The sequence below is a fragment of the Nyctereutes procyonoides genome, unplaced genomic scaffold (genome assembly GCF_905146905.1).
Source record: "Nyctereutes procyonoides isolate TBG_1078 unplaced genomic scaffold, NYPRO_anot_genome, whole genome shotgun sequence".
In the NCBI taxonomy this organism is placed as follows: Eukaryota; Metazoa; Chordata; class Mammalia; order Carnivora; family Canidae; genus Nyctereutes; species Nyctereutes procyonoides.
The window spans coordinates 57541473-57561157 of record NW_026575140.1 but is presented as its reverse complement, the minus strand read 5'-3'; the positions used below and the strand labels follow the sequence as shown (position 1 = coordinate 57561157).

The window sequence follows — 19685 nt, the reverse complement described above, 5'->3', positions numbered from 1 at the left end:
GCCGCGCTGGACCCCGGCGCCCCGCCAGCCCCCGAGCGCAGCCGACGGGCGGGGGCCCGAGGCCCTAGTGAGCGGGGACTGGGGGAGGGCGAGCGCCCTTTGGGCGGGAGGCTGGCTCTCTGGATCCCTAAAAGGACTCAGAAGGGAGTCTGGAGCCAGAGTCCCGACGCCCGGGTCTCCTGCGCTTCTCCCGACCCCCCCGCCCCCGGGGCTTTCCCCACCTCCTCGAGGGGAAGCAGCTGGCGGAGCCGTCCGGTCGCATGACAATGGAAGGAAACGAGCTAGAAATCACATCCGTCCCCTCCAGGTCCCGCCCGATCCGAGCCCCCCTTTCTGTAGGCCCTGCTGCAGGAGCCTGTCATTCACACCGCACCCTCCCGCCATCTGAGCCCCTACGCGAGTCCACCGTGGCCTCCCCAAACCTGGCGCCTCGCTGAGCTCTCCTCTAAGTCCCTCGATACCGTACGTCGGAAGGGGGACTTGTGCTCCATTCACTCTCCAGGTCACAGGCACCCCCCTTCCAAAAGCCAATAACACCGCTTTTCGCTTGCCCCAGGCCCCCTCGACGACCCGGGGTCACCCACATTGTCCAATCTCGATATCCCCAATTCCAGAGTCCCATCCCCGGTCCCACGTTCAGAGGCCCAAGACCCCCGATGTGAAGACCACCCGGCGTCCCTAAGGTCCCGCCCTCGGGCCGGAGACCCCGCCCCGGGCTCGCCATCTGGAGAGCGCGGGAGGAAGGAAGGATACAGACCCAGGCGTTCACCCCACCTCCACCCCCGCCCCCGCCATCCCGGCCAGATAAAGGCGCCGAGTCCAAGAGGGGAGAGAGACCCCGCCCCCCTGAGAAGAGCAGCCGCAGCCCCTGCAGGACAGGGGTAAGGACCGTGGACTGAGGGAGCCGGGCTCCTGGGTCCCCGAGAAGAGGTTGCTGGTGGAAGACTGAGAGCAGTTATGAGGTTCCAGACTAGGGGGTCCGGGACCAGACAGTAACGGAATTCGGTGGTTCGGTTGGGGTTTGGAGGGGTGCGGACCGCAGGCCGTCCGAGGTGTCCGGGCAGGTGGCTCACTCGAGATTCGCGCGCCCGGCGAGGCCGAGGGGAGCGCGGTGCTGCACGGGCACCGAGCGCTGCAAACCGAGGGCGCTCCGGGCCGATTGCCTACGCTGGGCGTCGACGCCGCGGCCTGGGAGCGTCCAACTCGCGCCAGGCACCCTGGAGGGGTCTCGGGTGGGGGGGAACGAGCGCCGGAGAGCCCAGCCCATTAAGAATTAGATGGTTGGGGCGGGTGGGGGGCTTGGCTCCCGCTGCCCTGCAGCGGGGTGGGGGGGCGAACTGCGGAGGGAAGGCGTCTGAGCCCCGCCTGGGTCCCTGGGCGCCCGCAGGCCTGCGTCGCGATGGGTTCCACCGCCACCCCCGAGGGCGCGCTGGGCTACGTCCGTGAGTTCACTCGCCACTCCTCGGACGTGCTCGGCAACCTGAACGAGCTGCGCCTCCGCGGGATCCTCACTGACGTCACGCTGCTGGTTGGCGGGCAACCCCTTCGAGCTCACAAGGCGGTTCTGATCGCCTGCAGGTTGGAGGGGTAACTCAGGGGGGTGGGGCAGGATCCGAAGGGAGAGGGGTGGAGCCAGAAGGTCTTTGGCAGGGGATCCCAAGCCAAGCCTTCCAGAAGCAGGAGACTGGGGCACCTGGGTGGCTCAATTGTTGAGCATCTGCCTTTGCCTCAGGTCGTGATCCTGGGGTCCTGGAATGGAGTCCCTCATCGGGCTCCCTGCAGGGAACCTCTTTCTCTGTGTCACTCATGAATAAACAAAATCTTTAAAAAATAAATAAATAAAGAGGCAACAGGAGGTTGAGCCCCTCAGGGAATTGGGGGGGGGGAGGTGGGGCTTTCTACGGTGGCACGTGTCTCCCTGGGTTACCCAGGCCCTAAAGTAGCTTATCTGCCCTCTTTCCAGCGGCTTCTTTTATTCAATTTTCCGAGGCCGTGCTGGAGTGGGGGTGGATGTGCTCTCCCTGCCCGCCGGCCCAGAAGCCGGAGGCTTCGCTCCTCTTCTGGACTTCATGTACACTTCACGCCTGCGCCTCTCTCCAGCCACTGCACCAGCCGTCTTGGCGGCTGCCACCTACTTGCAGATGGAACACGTGGTCCAGGCCTGCCACCGCTTCATCCAGGCCAGGTGAGAGAGCCCCAGCTCGGTGTCCTCTGTTGGGTGAGGTGGCAGCCCAGGTGTCAAGGGCAGAGGCCAATTTTAGGAAAAAGCACTAACATCCATCACACTTGTCCCAGCTACGAACCTCTGGGCATCTCTCTGCGGCCTTTGGAGGCGGAACCCCCCACACCCCCGACAGAACCTCCGCCAGGCAGTCCCAGGCGCTCCGAAGGGCACCCAGATCCACCTACTGAGTCTCGCAGCTGCAGTCAAGGCCCCCCCAGTCCAGGCAGCCCAGACCCCAAGGCCTGCAACTGGAAAAAGTACAAGTTCATCGTGCTAAACTCTCAGGCCTCCCAAGCAGGGAGCCTGGCCGGGGAGAGGAGTTCTGGTCAACTCTGCCCCCAAGCCCGGCTCCCCAGTGGAGACGAGGCTTCCAGCAGCAGTGGCAGCGGCAGTGAAGAAGGACCCATTCCTGGTCCCCAGAGCAGGTACAGAACCTGGAAACTCAGGAATTTGTAGAGGCCAACCTCAGCTAGGAGGCAGAGCCGTTGGGCCTGGGTGGTCAGCAGCAGGGAGTGAGGGGACAGCACAATTAGATTTGGCTCACTGGTCAGTATGGCTCACCTCTAGGGGAAGGTCTTTGGCTCTAAGTCCTCCAGGTGAGACCCTCCCTCCACAAAATCTCTCCTAACCTTTTTCTCTGGGCTTGCCACCTGCCTAGGCTCTCTCCAACTGCTGTCACAGGACAGTTCAAATGTGGGGCTCCAGTCAATACCCCGCATCTCCTCACAGCCCCAGCTCAAGAAACCACTGGATCACACTCTGGGCAGGCTTGTCCACCACCAGGTAAGAGCCCTTCCTTTTACCTCCTCCTTGCCTTTTCTCCTGGGGCTGCTCCAGGCGAGTGTTTGGGCCAAAAGCAAAGGCCTGTCCCAGTTACTGCAAATTGGAATCACCTGGGGAGCTTTTAAAACTGCCATTGCCCAGGTCACACCCCACAGATCAGAATGTCTAGAAGTGGGAGCCAGGAATTGGTATTTTTTAAAGCTTTCCCTGAGCAGCAAAGCCTGGGAACTCCTGGCCTCTGCCCATCAGGGCTGAGTGCTGGGCCCAGGACTTGGCAGGGCCTCTCCGGCAAGCTGTGAAGCAGAGTAGTAGTCCAAGAGAGGACACAGAAACAGAAACCTCCACCCAGTAATTGGGGCCTGCACCTACCACCACCACTATTGAAGAGATTAGCAGAGTATTCTGCAGTCAGACAGACATGAGGTCGGATCTTGGCTTGTCCTCATATTAACCATGTAACCTTGAGTAAGTCAGATGAACTCCAGGAACCTTAGCAGTAAACTGGGAAAAAGAAAATCCATCTCCAATGTGGTTTGAGGATTCACTAGAATCGCCATTACCCATCCCTGCTCCCAGGAAGTGAATTTTTCAGCTGCCAGAACTGTGAGGCTGTGGCTGGGTGCTCATCGGGGCTGGACCCCTTGGCTCCTGGTGATGAGGACAAGCCCTACAAGTGTCAGCTCTGCCGATCTGCCTTCCGCTACAAAGGCAACCTGGCCAGTCACCGCACGGTGCACACAGGTAAGGGAGGAGGGGGCCCTGGCCTTCCTGCCCGCAGGTGTCCGGGGAGGAGTCCCTGACCTCCCTTCCACCCTGCCTCCAGGAGAGAAGCCCTACCATTGTTCCATCTGCGGAGCCCGCTTTAACCGGCCGGCCAACCTGAAAACCCATAGTCGCATCCATTCGGGAGAGAAGCCCTATAAGTGTGAGACGTGCGGCTCACGCTTTGTGCAGGTACGCAACCCGTCTCCCAGCCCGCTCCGAGGCAGATTTGCAGGAGGGCGGGGCCGGCCGTCGGGGCGCTCTCTGAGGTCGCCCTGCTTCCCAGGTCGCGCACCTGCGCGCGCACGTGCTCATCCACACCGGGGAGAAGCCCTATCCTTGCCCTACCTGCGGCACTCGCTTCCGCCACCTACAGACCCTTAAGAGCCACGTTCGCATCCACACGGGAGAGAAGCCATACCACGTGAGTACCTGCGCGGGTGGCCACCTGGGGGCGGGTCTCTGAGAGCTCCTCGGAGTGGGCGGAGCCCCGGGGGAGAAGGGGCGGGGCCGCGCGTAGGGGAGCCCGCGCACCGAAGTGAGGCTCCGGGACCAGCCAGAGAGGGAGGAAACTTCGCTGAAGAGGGCGGGGCCTCTGTCCTTTGCCTCCTCCCGGGGATCCGGGAAGACGCCGGGCCGTGGGCTTCTCTTCTGCCAAGGGTTGGGCACTTGCGCATCGGGGTGCTCGCGCGAGGGGTAGGGAGCTGACCCGGCTGTCCTCACTTGTCCTCCCACAGTGCGAGGCCTGCGGCCTTCATTTCCGGCACAAGAGTCAGCTGCGCCTGCATCTGCGCCAGAAGCACGGAGCTGCTACCAACACCAAAGTGCAGTACCACATTCTGGGGGGCCTCTAGCTGAGCGCCGGCCGGATCCCACCCGGATCCCAATCGCTTCTCCGAAGCCGGGACGGCCGCGGGCTCACGGCTGGCTTCCCCCTCGGGCTTGGGTGTGCAAGGCCCCTCCAGTATCAGAAACTGCCATCACCACCTTCGGTTATCACTGGGGAGAGCGGGGGGTGGCAGATCTCGGCTTGATCTGCCTCTGTTTTGCTGGTCAAAACCTCTTCCCCACGATCAAAATGGTTTCTGGAGGAGACAGCCAGCTGGGAGTTGGGGGCGGGGAGAGACTGGCAGTGGGGGGGGTAATAGTCCTCCACCTGCAGCCCTCCCCTTCTCATTTGGTTTATCTGTAAATATAATTTATTGAGGCCTGTGGGTGGCACCAGGGCCTTCATTCTATTGCATTCCCCACTTCCCTCTTCTACAAGTGTGACCAAAAGTGACCTGAGGCACTGTAGGTGAGGTCACAGCTCTGCTGGCAGAGATTAGCACTTGGCTGTCTCCTTTGGCTTGACTATTTTATGTGTACTATTGTCATAACTTGTATCTTTAGAATTGTTGTTTCTCTTATGTGTGTCTGCTTGTTGGTTTGCTTAAAACAGAGAAAGGGTCCCTCTGTCCTGTCCCTCGAAATCCTAGGTCTGGAACCTTATTTGTTCTAGGGGCAGCTCTGTGGACATGCGGGGTTGTAGAATTGGGTCAGGAACCCTCTTCGATATTCTGGATATTGTAGGTTCTCTAGCGAGCTAGAACTGCATATAGACTTTCCTCTGGTTCCAAGACTTAGAGAAACGTTTTTGGTGAGCCAGAAATGGAAGTAAGAAGTGTTTTCTGGGGGCCGTTGATGTAGGGGCTTTGGCAGTCTTGGAACTGGAGGGATGATTGGAGGGGCTTTCTCTTATGGCCCCAACTGTCCTGTGAGTCTGGTCACCTAGGATTGGCTCTATTGTGTCAATCTGTCATGAGTTGGGCTTTCATGGAGCCCAGGATCCTCCCACTGGGGCCTGTTCCCAGCACTGGGTTGATCCCTTCTTTATCAGAGATGACTCAACCCTTTCTGATTCTGCCCAGAATGGTATGACCGATGCAAGAATTATTAAACTCTATCTTGACTAGAAGATAGAGAGTCATGACCAGTTCTTTACTGTAGCAGTGTCTGGGTTCATATATTCCTTGGGGTTCTCTCTACCTGAGACAAGCCCCTTCTTCCTTTAATGGGTTTTTAGACATCTTCTGGCAAGTGTCAGAATTTCAGAAACTTCTTTGCCTCTAGAAGTCACAGGTGCTTGGTAACTTTCTTACCTTAGAAAAGCGAAGTCTGTGACCTGGCCTAACCATCAATGCATTCCTGTCTGGAATGCACTAGAACCTTCCACAGGGAGACAAAAGGGGCTGAGTTCCATTCCAGATTCACTGTAGTTTGGGATTATGACTGGGATTACTGTTGGGATTAGGGATTTAGAAGATTGAAAAGAGTAATTGACTCATGAGCCTTCTGGTTGACCAAGTATCTGGGTAGGACTAAGAGGTTGGTTGAGGGGACATGGTCTCTGGTATAGGCCAAGTAGGTAGAAAGTTGGGAATGTTCTTAATTAGATGGAATGTCTGGAATGTGAGATGATACTCAGAAGCCTCCGTTTACAGTCCTTCTCCTGTTGCCTTGGGAGCTGTTTGATTGTGGGGTTTGGGTGGAGGTTAGAGAGCACTTTGAATTGTGTCCCATGGAGCTTCCTCAAGATAGGTCAGGACCAATAGCTGCCACTTGAGGACAAGTGAGAAAACAATTTTTCTTTATCATTCCCCCTTCCTGTCCACTGCAGGATTGAAGCAGGGAAAGCAGAAGAGAGATGTGAGAAGAAACTTTTTTTGTTTTGTTTTGTTTTGTTTTGTTTTGTTTTGTTTCCCAATTAGATGGGCAGGTGTAGACCGCCAAGGGGTAGAAATGTTAGATCTTGCCAGATCAGAGTCTTGGAATAAAGAAGTCTCTCTGTGCTGCCTGCTGTGTCCAGGTTCTTGTCTGAGAGGATTTGTGAATGGAGTGAAACGGGGGAAAAAGGGTTTCATTCCTCCTGGATTCCATCTTGTGTTCTGTGCCCATTTGACCACCCTATCCCATCTGACACTTTCAACGGCCCTGTTCTCCCCCTTCCCTACCCTTGCCTTCCGGCTCATTGTGTAGGAACCAGTGACTTCATGAAGTTTCTCCGGAGCCACCTGCATCCTGCTGCTCTGAAGTCACTTCCTGCCTGAGGTGTGGAGGCAGCAGGGAGAAACCAGGAAGTCACTAATAATATCAAGAGGCTGGGGGATGCATCTGTGCTGGGGATCATAATGCTTGGGACACTGCCTACCACCACCACCAAGGAAAATGGATAGGACTTAGGTCCCCTGAGGACAGGAAAGTGTGCAGGTGGCAGTGAGAAGGTTGATGTATGTGGTTAGAGCCAACAGCCAGCTCTACTCCTCCCCCAGCAGTGGAACCTTAGAATCTATCCAGTGCCCAAGGCATGCTTCTCTTGCACCCTTTCCCTGTCCCGTGTGTGTCTCGGGTGTGGAACTCTGTTCTGCCCGTGGGCAGAGGGTCACTAATTCTGTTAAGTTACCTCCCTTCTGGGCTTAAACTCTTCATCTGTGAAATAAGTCCATTAACATGGCCTGCAGTTCCTTTTGACATTTGTGGTTGTGTTTCTCCATCTTAAAACTCATGACCTAGATTAGAGACTTTTTAAGTAAAAAGAAAGGAAGAAAGAAAGAAAGAAAGAAAGAAAGAAAGAAAGAAAGAAAGAAAGAAAGAAACAGCAGCTTATGCCCTGTTGAAAATGAGGCCTGCTAATCTTATGTATCCCCTGCTACCTGTCAGGTCCTGAATGAAGCATTCTAGTGCATAGGGTTTCTAATTCGATTCTCCCTGACAACCCTCAAAAGTAGGTACTATTATTATCACCAAATTTACAGTTAGGAAAACCAGCTGAGAGGTTCAATGTCTTAGAGACCCTTAAAGATGACACACTGCTATACTAGGTTAAACAGACACATTGATTTCTAAGTCTCGGCGCATTTCCCACCAGCCAAAGTTTTAAGTCCACTTAACAAAGTTTGTTATTTCCCACATATAAAATTATAAGGCTCAGTTCACTCTTTGATATTACACAGCCCCCACGAGCCCAGGTGGCTCCATCGGGTAAGCCTTAAACTCTATTTCAGCTCAGGTCGTTGATCTCAGGATGGGGAGATTGAGCCCCCTGTAAGGCTCCACACTGAACAAGGAGCCTGCTTAAAATTCTCGCTGCCCCCTCTTTTCCCCCCAGCCCTCCCCACCCCTGCATGCGCCCACATGCACTCTCTCTGTAAAAACAAAACAAAACAAAAAAACATCCTCCTTCCCTAAGGTTGCAAGGTCAGGATCCTGGGGAGCATGGATTACAGTGGAGAAACAGAAAGCCAAGCCATCGATGTTACATATGGTGGAGGACTGCCTACTTGGGTAGGAGGAGTTGACTGCTCCCCTGCTAAGAGTTCTTGTCTTTCAGTCAACCCCATCAGGGGATCAAAACCCGCTGTTAGCAAATAGTTTTAGCAGAGGGTGGAGGAAAAGAGTTCAACCCCACCGAGGGAGGGGTGTAGGTGGTGCTGGGGAGGTCCTGAGTGCGCTCACAGCCGCCCTTCCTCTCTCGAGTTATTTTTGGTTTCTGTGACTTGTAGATTTCCTGTTAGCGACAACAGAAGCAACAGGAACTGAGTCGCCGCTGCAGAAACGAACGCCAGCATCCCACTGGTCTCGTCCTGGGCCCCTGAGCCCACGGGGATCCAGGCATGTAGGGTTTGGCGTGCTCAGGCGCTAGGGCAGGTATCTCGTTTGACTCCGCGCAGGACGCCTCTGTTCACCCCCGACCTGACCCTGCCATTGGACCCCCCATTAAGCAAGTGGGTGTCTTCCTCTCCTGAACCGGGTGACCCGCCACCTAGCCCCGTGAACTCCCCACGTGAGAGTCGCGGTGCGGGATATGTGGACAGACGGGCCGGTTAGGGGGCCGGAGACGCAGCAGCCTCCGGGTAGGTCCCTAGTCACGCGGGGCCCATCCAGTCGGCCTCCCGCGGTCCCCTCCTGACGCATGCGCTGCACTCACTGTCCCGGTCCAGTACACAGCTCTAAGCCCCGCCCCGCCCTCCGGGCTCCACCCCTGCACGGGAGTCCTGCTTCCCCACCCGCGGCGGGTGGACCCGGGCCGTGGCCAGGTCCGGCAGGTAGCTGACGCCTGCAGTGATAAGACGGATAACCCACCGGGAGACCGGCCGCCTCCCGGCTCCGGGCTGAACGTCTGCGCCCCCGGCTTCCCGCCCCGGACCGGTCCCGCCCAGGCCTCGACAGGCTGCGCTCGGCCCGCGGAGCCACACCCCCGGGAGCCGCTCGCCCCACCTAGGCAGCCCGGCTGGGTCCCTCCGTCGTCGGTGTCTTCCCCGGGGGCAGCAGCAGCTTGCGCTCCGCCGCGCGGCCGGGCGGCTGGGTGCGCAGAGGTGGAGGGTCCAGCGCCCTGCTCCCGCCCCGGGCGCGCGGGGCGGCGGCAGCCGGATCCCCTCGCCGATGGCGCACAGGGCCGAGCCCCCCGACGGGGGCTGGGGGTGGATGGTGGTGCTCTCCGCGTTCTTCCAGTCGGCGCTGGTGTTCGGGGTGCTGCGCTCCTTCGGCGTTTTCTTCGTGGAGTTAGTGGCGGCGTTTGAAGAGCAGGCGGCGCGGGTCTCCTGGATCGCCTCCATAGGGATCGCGGTGCAGCAGTTCGGGAGTGAGTGCCGCGCCGGCCCGGCGGCCTGCCACCCTCCCTCGGAAAGGAAGGGAGCTGCGGGGACGCGGGAGAGGACAGGGCGGGGCTGGGGAGACCCTGGCGGAGGCCACCGAAGAGCTTCGCGGACCGCGTCTTCCTCTTTCTCAGGCCCCGTGGGCAGCGCCCTGAGCACAAAGTACGGGCCCAGGCCGGTGGTGATGGCCGGGGGCATCTTGGCCGCGTCGGGGATGCTGCTCGCCTCTCTTGCTACCACCTTGACCCACCTATACCTCAGTATCGGGCTGCTGTCAGGTAAGGCCTGGGACGTGGGCAGGAGAGGGCTAGCCGGCTCCAGACTCTCACCTTTCCTGCCCCTTCCCAGAGGCTTACAGGAGGAGCTGGCACCTGTACCAGAGGGCAAGTCTTAGGAGGGATGACTAAAGTGATCAACATGGTGTGGGCATATTGAGAAATTCAAAGATGTGGAAGCCAGAATATGCAAGCCCAGGGCTGGTGGGGCTGGAGTGTAAGCAAGAATTAGCATAACGTTGTGCCAGGTCCTGTGGCTGCTGATATCATTATCCAGTTTACAAACAGACAAAACAAGGCTCTAGAAGCTTATGTAACTTGCCAGACCAAGATCATTCAGCCAGAAGTGGTATAGCCCGTGCCTAACTTCCAAAGTTCTGACCGAGTCACTGCTCTTATGGACAGTATTTCTGAACCTCCACCTGCCGATGAGGTGTATTACCTGCGTCTTGCAGATGAGGAGAGGAGAACTGAGGCTGGGAGAGTGAATAAAATGCACAGGGTCGTGCGGCTGGGAAGTATTGATACTAGAGTCCTAACCCAGGCCTGTGCTGCGTTCTCTTGCTACCCATGGTGGAATCATTGGGTGCCCTGGGCTCCCTAAGGGTCCCCCAATCCCTATTTCTTCCTTTTCCACAGGCTCTGGCTGGGCCCTGACCTTCACTCCGACCTTGGCTTGCCTGTCCCGTTACTTCTCTCGGAGGCGATCCCTGGCTACAGGGCTGGCACTGACCGGCGTGGGCCTCTCTTCCTTTGCGTTTGCCCCACTATTCCAATGGCTGGTCAGCCTCTATGCCTGGCGGGGGGCTCTACTGCTGGTGTCTGCCCTCTCCCTCCACCTGGTGGCCTGTGGTGCTCTCCTCCGCCCACTGTCCCTGATGGAGGATCCTGTTGTGGGGGGCCCTGGGGCCCAACTCACCTCCCTCCTTCACCACGGCCCCTTCCTCCGTTACACTGTTGCCCTCACACTTATCAACACTGGCTACTTCATTCCCTACGTACATCTGATAGCCCACCTCCAGGACCTGGATTGGGACCCACTGTCTGCTGCCTTCCTGGTGTCAGTTGTGGCAATTTCTGACCTCGTGGGACGTGTGGCCTCTGGGTGGCTGGGAGATGCTGTCCCGGGACCTGTGGCACGGCTCTTGATGCTCTGGACCACACTGACTGGGGTGTCACTGGCCCTGTTGCCCGTGGCTCACACTCCCACGGCCCTGATGACTCTGGCTGTGGCCTATGGCTTCACATCAGGTGCCCTGACCCCAGTGGCCTTCTCTGTGTTGCCTGAATTAGTGGGGACTGGAAGGATTTATTGTGGCCTGGGACTGGTACAGATGGTCGAGAGCATTGGGGGCCTACTGGGGGCTCCTCTGTCAGGTAAGAAGGACTGGGTTTCTGGGAGGCGGGGCTCAGGGCTGCCACATCACGCAGTTTAGGGAGGGGACTATTTGCATTCTAGTGTATGTGAATATTGCCCTCCAGTCTGACACAGAACACAGCCTGCATGGCTGGTCAGAGCAGCCCCCAAGTGGGTCCATGGGGCAGAGAAATTGGGGCTGTGGAAAGACCCAGAGAAGCTATGAGGGCCTCTTGGCAGGGTGCCTACAGCTTGAGGACCTGGCTGGACTGGGCCAGACATAGCCTGCAGGTGCTGTCTTTTCCCTTGACCTCCTGGGCCCCAGCCCAGGTGTCTGAGCTGTTGGGTCAAAGTTCTCTATGTCCCAGACGCTAAAACTTTCAGATCCTTGACTCTCTCCTCTTAACTATTAACTGGAAGTGTAGAAAGGAGGGCCATACTTGCTTGAAAGAAAAGCACAGGTGTGCCTGTCCACCCCTGGATACCCAAGTGTCTGCTGGCTGGTTTGAGAGGCCCTTTCTGAAGGCAGAAGGGTGGTTGAAATTACCCTCCAGAAATTACCTGTAGAAACCTTGAGACCCCAGAGTCCTCGAGCTCATCTGGTCCTGCCTTGTGAGTTCTAACTCTTCTGAGAAGATGGGTTAAGGATTACTCTCTTCCCTTCATCACTCTCAGGAAATGGCTCACCGATATGTGTTCTTTCTTTCTTTCTTGGACCTAGGATACCTCCGGGATGTGACGGGCAACTACACAGCTTCTTTTGTGGTGGCGGGGTCCTTCCTCCTGGCAGGGAGTGGCATCCTCATGACTCTGCCTCATTTCTGCTCCTTGGCCTCTACCTCCAAGCCTCAGGACCGCATAAGAGAGGCAGTTGAAACCAAAGTCTCTCTGTCCAAGGAAGAGCCAGAAGAGGACTAAACTCCAGAAAGGGGCTGTGAGACCCAGAAAGCCAGACATTGGCAGCACCAGATCTTCCCCTCCTGCCCCATCTTGGGGCCCACAGAACCACAGTGCCTTGAGCATCCTGATCCACCTCCCCCCAGGCAGGCCCGGCAAGGGGAAGTTGCAATGCAAGTGCCAACACCTAGTATTTCCTCAAGGCCTATTATCTCTCCTTTGCTCCCACAACCTCTGCCAAAGAATCCAGGGGCTCAGCCAGCTGCCCAGAGCTCAGAATCAGCTATGAAAATCAAAGGTCAAGAGACTTAACGTGTTTTACCTGTGATCTCTAGCATTGCCTACCAACTTTCTTCTCTGAAGACAGACATTTGGGAAAGAGGGATGCCCTTTTGAGATAAAACCGAATAAGGAAACCAAGTCATTGTCAGAAACTCAGAAAGAGCTGGGGCTCACGCCCTGGGGTTGGCTGAATGAGCTCATGGCTATGAAGTGGAGGGGAGGTATCCACTTTAACCCTGGACCACAGTTCCTCCCTGTGGCCACTGATCTCCTGTTTCTTGCTGTAGAAGACAATAGTGAGGACACAGGGTGGGGGTGGCCTGGGAAGGGGAACTAAAGCTTTGAGAGCTGAAGTCTGGTCCAGCATTTCCCTCAGGCCAGGGACAGGAGCCTGAAATGCAGGGAGGAGTTAGCAGATGGTCCCCTCCTGCCCACCCCCCTCACCCCAACACACTGAAATGCACAGGCAGGCAGCTTCTGAGAGATTCCCTGTTTTGTTTTTCTTGCTTTTTGGGAGAGAGAAAGAGGGAAGCGACTGTGAGGGAGGGGCAGAGGGAGAGAGCACTGGAGAATCTTGAGCAGGCTCCATGCCCAGCGGGGATCCCACTGGGGGCACAATCCCACGACCCTGAGATCATGACCTGGTCCAAAATCAGGTCAGAGGCTTAACAGATGGAGTCCCCCAGGCGGCCCCTTGAATATCTTAAGTAGAAAGAATGTTTTCAGCCTCCTCGATTGGCTAAGAGTTGGAGCTTGTGAGAAACTGGGTAGAAATTCTTTATTGGGGGAGTGGCTCAAACAAATGGTCAACAAGTGGTGTCCCGAGTGGATTGAGAGCCTCCTGGGGAAAGCAGAGCAACTTGAGTAGTGGGGAGCAGTTCCCCCCTCTCAGGGGGAGGAGAGGTGGCCTGCCGGGAGGCTGGCAGGGAGGCTGGTGGGCAGGAGGGCAGAGCCCCTGGCAGCCCCAGGTAGATGAAGCTGCCAGAGAGGATGAAAGAGCCGCAGGTGAGGAAGGAGGCCGTGAAGTCTCCCGTCTTGTCCCTTAGGAAGCCTGTGAAGAAGGGGAAAGGAATTCAGGGGCCTGGGACCCAGGGGCACAGGATGGTGGCCGGGGGATCTGGTGGCTCAGACCCTTACCTGACAGCGGGGGGCCCAAAAGCCCCCCAAGACTCATCAGCATCATCACCAGCCCTGTGGCCTGCACGACGCCTCCGAGGCCCACCAGCCCAGGCAGCACACCGAAAACCAGGGGCGCGTAACTTCCCGCGCTGAGCCCGTAGGCCCCCGCCGCGGCCAGCAGGGGCCCCTCGCAGCCCTCCGGGCTCCCCAGCAAGGGCGCCAGCCCCACTGCCAGAAGCCCCAGCCCGGTCAGGGCCCCGAACCCAGCCAGCAGCCGCGAGAGGGGCACCCAGCCTTGGTCGGCCAGCCAGCCGCTGACAAGTCGCGCACCCGCATCCCCCACCGCAGCCACCGCCACCACCAGCGCCGCTCCATACCCTCCCAAGCCCCGGTCCAAAGCGTGGGGGGCCAAGTGCACATAGGGGACGAAGTACCCGCCCCCGACCAGGGCTGTGCCCAGAGCAAAGACTAGGAAGGCCCGGCGCGCGAAGAGATCCAGGCCAAGCGCAGCCAAGGGCCCGCGGGGTCGCGCCGGGGGGTCGCCAGGGAGCACCAGGGGTCGCAGCAGGGCGCCACAGGGGGCCAGGTGGAGGGTAACGGCGCTAAGGAGGAGCAGGGCGCCCCGCCAGCCGTAAGTATCAAGGAGGAGCTGCAGGGTGGGCGCCAGGAGCAGCGAGGAGGCCCCGTTGCCCGTGAGCGCCAGCCCCACAGCCAAGACTCGACGGCGGGAGAAGTACCGGGACAGCGTCCCGAGGGCCGGGGCGAACACCAGGGCCCAGCCAGAGCCTGCGAACCGACAGGACCAGGTGAGGACAGGGAGCTAGGGCATGCGCCGCAGTGATCCCAGCCCTGACCCTCGCAGGAGGCCCCACCCCCTTGGCCTCCAGCCCCCAGGAAGCGCCCCTCTCCAACATCACCCCTAAAGGACCCGGGTGTCCCGCTCCCCTCACCAGCAAGGACGCCCAGGCCGAGGTAGAGGTGCAGCAGACTGCGGGCGAAAGCCGAGAAGACGAAGCCCAACGAGGTGAGGATGCCCCCGACCATCACCACGGGGCGCGCCCCCCAGCGGGTGCTCAGAGCGCTGCCCACTGGGCCTAGGAGGGGGCGGAGTCAAAGGGAGACACGCCCCTGGGCCCCCAGACTCGAGCCAGCCCTTCTAGGCTGCCTGCCAGGCCTAAGCTCCTCCCCAGCCCAACACCCCCCTCCCCTTGACCTCAAGACCCTCTCTTTTCTAGAACTCAATCCCACCGGCTCCCCCTTTCTTGGGTTGTCTGGTCATCAGGTGGGTCCTCCATCACCACACACACGCTCCGCCAGGCCACCCCGGTGCCCGCCTCCCACCTCGGGGGCCCCCCTCACTGGCTGCCTGCTGCACCGCCAGGGCCAGGGCGCTGACCCACGCAGTGTCCTGAGTGTTCCGGTCAAAGTGCTCCGCGAGGTCAGGGAGGGCAAGGCCCAGGGAGCGCAACAGCCCGTAGGAGAGCCCGTTCACCGCGAAGGCTGCGGCCGCCACCACCCAGCCCCAGCCCCCATCCGGGGGTCCGGCCGGCTTGGGGGTCATCGCCGTCTGGGGAAGAGGGGAACACACTACGTCTGTGCCTCCTCAGGGACCCGGGCATCCCTGAGATCCAGGTTCTGGCCGCTCGCCCAGGGTGGGCACGTCACCCCGAGCACCGCACGGCGCGGGGAAGGGATGGGAACCAGGCCTAGGGCTACATCTCTGGGGTCCGCGCGAGCTCCCGGGCCCGGGTGACGGCCGGATCCCCCGGGCCCGGGACGCCCCCACCCACATACACCCCTGCCCCTTACCCGACCTCTCCGGGCGGCGGGGGAGGGGAAGGGCGAGGAGCAGCTCGGGCCAGGTGTTCTCCCCGCTTGCTGCGCGGGCGGGGCCCCAGCGGGGAGCGAGCGCTGAGCGCCGGGATGGAGCCCCACCTGGACCGGCTCTCTCGGTAAACAGAGATCGCCACTGGGGACCGAGCCACCTGGGACGCGGGGGTGCGGAGGGCGGGGGAGGCGACACCTTCAGCCAATCGGCCGAGCCGCGCGGGTGAGGCCAGCCGCTGAGTCCCACGGGGATTGAATTATCTACACACAATCCTTCCACCCCCGCCCGGCTCAAGCCCACGCACCTGCCGCCTGATGCTCGCGGTGGAGACGCGCGGATTGCCCTCCCGGGCAACCCGGGGCGGATCGGCAACCCTTGCATATCCTCCAAAGTCTGCCGCGATGAGTATTTTTGTTCTCAGGGACCTTTTGTTGGGGGGGGGGGGGAGAGCGCAGATAATTGTCGGATATCATATCACCGACCTCCACTGAGTTCTCATTCTTTGTTCAACAATAACCAGCTCTCAAGGGCCAAGCGGAAGAGGATTCCCCTGTTTTGAGGAGCTGTAGTGTGCCAGGCACTTGATGCAGGTCACCTGTTCATGCTCACATGAAACGGCTGAAGAAGACGCCATGCCCATTTTACAGACGAAGTCACCGAGGAATAGAGTGATTAGGTGCCTCGTCCCCAAAGCACCCAGCTTAAAGATGGTGGAAATATTTGAATTTGGATCTGTCCAAGTGCAGAGGGTACCAGAGAACAGCAATAGGACTGAAACAGAATGCCACAGTGGAGGGAATGGCCTGGGGGCAGTTTGATGCCTAATTGGCCTGGAAATGGCAGGGCCTTTGCAGGGCCAGGGCGTTTACGATTCTAAGAGAAGGGTCACTGGGAAAAAGGAAGGATCCAGAGGATCGGAACCACTGAAGACTCAGATTCAGATTTTAAAAAGCAAAGTAAGAAATCCGAGAAGTGAACCCAAAGCATTAATTTCTCAGCAAACTTTATTTAAAAGTATCCTTTTTACCTCAGGGTTACTTTACTTCAGCTGTTTGAATCAAGAGATGTGCTTTTTGGTTTAATTGTTACACAGTAGCAGAAAATTTGGCAATTTACAGTTTGGAGCCAACCTCCCTGAGAGCCACATGGTGGCAGTGTTTCCTAGTTGTTGAGAACGTATCTGCAACTCGAGTAAAACAACCACATTTCTCTGCTTTGGATATTAGGCTTTGCCTGCCCCAAAGTGCACTCCCTCCACCCCCGCATCCCATCTCCCTCCTCTCTCTCCTGTGCCCTTCTGATAGCCCTAAGCGCCTCACCTGCTCCAAGGACACGCCTAGCTTTTCCTTACCCCTGAATTTGTACATCTGGGCTCCCCTCTCCTTGAAATGTCCTGGATGGAGAACAGGAGTCCCTGAGGGTTGCCAGCTGCCATGTACACCCTAGGAAAGTGATCTCACTGGTTTCTGGGCTCCTATTATGGGAGATACCTGGCAGGTGAAGCTGGAGGAGCAGGAAGCTCACGTCCTGAACTGGCTGCTGAGGACTCAGTCCCAAGCAGAGCCCTCCCCCCGCCCCGCCCCCCAAACAAATCACACCCTCTGCACCATGGAGTAAACATGTAGTGCAAAGAAGAGACTGGGCTTCCTGGGTCTAGGAGACGTACAAAGTGACACCAAGCATCTTTACGGGTTACTTATGAACCCAGAGGGCATCCCAGAGCCTGGGAGTGGGGTAAGTGATCATCAAAAGGGTGGAGCAGGGGTTTAGCAGCGCCTGCGGGGCGCGGGATCCTGGAGACCCGGGATCGAGTCCCGGGTCCCACATCAGCTCCCTGCGTGGAGCCTGCTTCTCCCTCTGCCTGTGTCTCTGCCCCTCTCTCTCTCTCTCTCTGAATAAATAAGTAAATCTTTTAAAAAATAAAAAAACAAAAAACAAAAGGCACGGCCCTGGATGATCATTAGCCCAAATGATCATCACTACACATCTTTTGCCTCTGGAGCTCACACGGCATTGAGGTTGGGACAATGGACTTCCCAAGCTGGACTCTCCGCCAGGTATTAGCTGTAGGATTGTGAGCAAGTTGTGTGCTTCAGCTTCCTCATCTCTAAAATGGGGATCATGAGAGTAGCTACCTGGTAAGGCTGGTACAGGGATGGAATGAGTCATTGTGTAGACACACACGTTTATGGGACCTAGCTCAGTGCCTGCAGTGTGCTATGTGTCAGTCGCTGTTGCTGCGATTATTGGAGGACCCTGGCTGGACCCTCCAGTGCTGCCACCCTCTCCCCACATGGCCACTTCTATTAATGCCTAGACGGAAAAGAACCATATTGGTCTCATGAGTTCTCAGCAGAACTACACAGGTTATAAGATATGAGTGGTGACAAAAAGGTCAAGTGAATTTGTTTTTCCTTTATTTTTTATTTATTTATGATTTTTAATTTTTTTTTGTTTTTCCTTTATGGTGAGCAGTTTTCTTAGCATTTTCCAAAGTTTGTGAGAAAATGCTAGCCTCCCTAACTTGACTATGAACAAAAAAGAAAGGAGTCAAAATAAGCTTTGTTCGTTTGCTCCTTTATACAAAATATTTATAGACACGTACCATGCCAGATGCTATGCTTAGGGCTAGAGATACAACTATGAATAATCCAGTCTCTCCCCTCCGAGCCCCCACAATGAAATTAGGGAAAAGGTGAAATGCAGAGAGCTCAACACAATGAGATGGACACAGACATCACAGCGTGCTGCATGGGAGGAGCTGACTCATTCCACTTGGGCCTGCTGGGAAGGCTTCGCACAAGAGGAGCCCTTTATGCCGGGTCTTGAAGGATGAGTAGGAGTTTGCCAGATGGTTGCGTGGGCAGGGGCATTCCAGGCAATGGGAGCAGCTTGTGGAAAATCACAAAGGCATGAACCAGCTTGGCATATTATTTATTGTTTGGAGAGCTGCAAATAGCAACTCTGTGGAGACGAGAGAGCATGGAGGATAGCACAGGGCAGAGACTCCCATAGTCACAGGTCTCAAAGGCCAGGCTAAGGAATCTAGATGCTTCCCCAGAGACTGATGCTTCACCCAAATTTCCAGTGATGTTAGCATTCACTAGTAGTCAGTGATACTCGATGCTGAGCTGAGAATGGAGACTCCCATCAGCCAGAGTGGGCAAGAAAGTCGGGGGTCATATACCTTTTCTTGATGTGGGAAATGTCTTTGAAACATCTTGTCTTACCTTGAAAATTCATGTGGACATTTGCATCCTACTTCATTCTGCTTCATAATCTTTTTTTAAAAAGATTTATTCATGAGAGATGGAGAGAGAGGCAGGCTCCCTGCGGGGAACCCGATGCGGAACTCGATCCCAGGACCCCAGGATCACAACCCAAACTGAAGGCAGATACTCAGTCACTGAGCCACTCAGGGGCCCCCATAATCTTCTTCTTCTTTTTTTTTTTTTTTTAGTTTTATTTACTTAAGTCATCTCCACACCCAACATGGGACTCAAACTCATAACCCCAAGATTAAGAGTGGCATGCACCAGCCAGGCACCCCCTCTACTTCATAATTTTCGATGTGTGGGAAAATAACGCTTTAAATGACTAAGTAAATTATTTTTCTCTCCAGGTCCTCACTGGTGATGCAGTGAAACACCCTGCAAGAGCAGTCATGGCCTGTCCCCACCCACTGCCAATCTGCAGTGGGCGCCTCCCTTGGGACAGTACTGAGCCAGAGACTCTTGAAACGAGCAGACCCAGGGCCTGGTGCTCCTCGGGATGGGGCGGAATCAAAAGGAGCAGCTCTAAGGGACCAGCCTGCCCACGTGGAGAAAGCCCCAAAAACAGATGCTGAGCCAGAGCAGGTCTTTAGAGATCAAAAGGGAGGGTCCAAGTCTATACATGATAATTCCCTTTGGGGACCATGGGATCTGGGAGTGCATCTGTGCCTGTGAACTCTAATACTGCTTTGGGCCTTTCTCATGGAAGCGCCTGCAGGAGGTCCTTGGGGGGCAGGGGAAGCCTCAAGCTGCACCCAGCCATTCCCTAGGTCTACTGGCTGGGGGAGGGGGTCCTCTGCAAAGGTGGGTGGGTGGGAGGGAAGAGGACAGGCAAGGAAATAATGGCTGTACTTGAGGTACACAAAAATATGAGGCTTTCTGGAGTTTGGTCCAGCTGACCCAGGGCCTCTAAGTGCCTAATAAAGGGGACTCTTACCCCTCACCCCCCAAATCTTCTTCTTCAGCTCACCCAGAGACCAGACTTTGGGAAGTCAACCTAGACCTCAAGGGCCAGACCCAGGGCCTGGAAAAGTGGGAGAAAACAGAGCATAAAGGTCAGGATTCATGGTTCGGAGCCAGGGCAGCACATCTGCTGAGATGCTCTGGGAAGAGGGTGTAACGAAGCATGGGGGCAGCAGGGGGGGCACCCACGGGGCTCCATGTGTGCAGGGAACCAGTCCGCTTGGGTGGCCGTGTATGAATGAAGATCTGAGCTAGGCCCCCCACCCCCACCCCCCCAAATGGTGGGGGGA

General features: G+C 57.1%; 3 protein-coding genes and 1 long non-coding RNA gene across 5 annotated transcripts; 3 read left to right on the top strand and 1 right to left on the bottom strand.

Annotated features, from left to right (window-relative positions):
* Window positions 1-834: 834 nt before the first annotated feature.
* On the top strand, window positions 835-6601 carry BCL6B (BCL6B transcription repressor). Its single transcript, XM_055306005.1, has 9 exons — window positions 835-881; window positions 1388-1578; window positions 1964-2185; window positions 2296-2649; window positions 2883-3007; window positions 3584-3748; window positions 3831-3961; window positions 4056-4193; window positions 4507-6601. Exons 2-9 carry the CDS (start codon window positions 1400-1402, stop codon window positions 4621-4623), a joined length of 1431 nt encoding a protein of 476 aa, XP_055161980.1. The 5' UTR covers window positions 835-881; window positions 1388-1399; the 3' UTR covers window positions 4624-6601.
* Window positions 6602-6702: 101 nt separating this feature from the next.
* Window positions 6703-12351, top strand: SLC16A13 (solute carrier family 16 member 13). Its single transcript, XM_055306006.1, has 5 exons — window positions 6703-6859; window positions 7998-9389; window positions 9537-9680; window positions 10317-11054; window positions 11756-12351. The coding sequence occupies exons 2-5, from the start codon at window positions 9191-9193 to the stop codon at window positions 11950-11952; spliced, it is 1278 nt and encodes a 425-aa protein (XP_055161981.1). The 5' UTR covers window positions 6703-6859; window positions 7998-9190; the 3' UTR covers window positions 11953-12351.
* A 135-nt stretch (window positions 12352-12486) lies between these two features.
* On the bottom strand, window positions 12487-15406 carry SLC16A11 (solute carrier family 16 member 11). 2 transcript variants are annotated; one of them, XM_055306007.1, is made up of 5 exons: window positions 15147-15406; window positions 14692-14899; window positions 14283-14426; window positions 13351-14118; window positions 12487-13264 (listed from the first exon to the last, which is right to left on the bottom strand). In XM_055306007.1, exons 2-5 carry the CDS (start codon window positions 14891-14893, stop codon window positions 13020-13022), a joined length of 1359 nt encoding a protein of 452 aa, XP_055161982.1. In that variant the 5' UTR covers window positions 14894-14899; window positions 15147-15406; the 3' UTR covers window positions 12487-13019. The 2 variants fall into 2 exon arrangements, with proteins under 2 accessions (XP_055161982.1, XP_055161983.1); XM_055306008.1 differs by having other exon boundaries at window positions 15142-15334.
* Window positions 14058-19685, top strand: LOC129497255 (uncharacterized). Its single transcript, XR_008661907.1, has 4 exons — window positions 14058-14356; window positions 15681-16894; window positions 18783-19017; window positions 19398-19685. It is a non-coding gene; the product is annotated as an uncharacterized LOC129497255 (long non-coding RNA).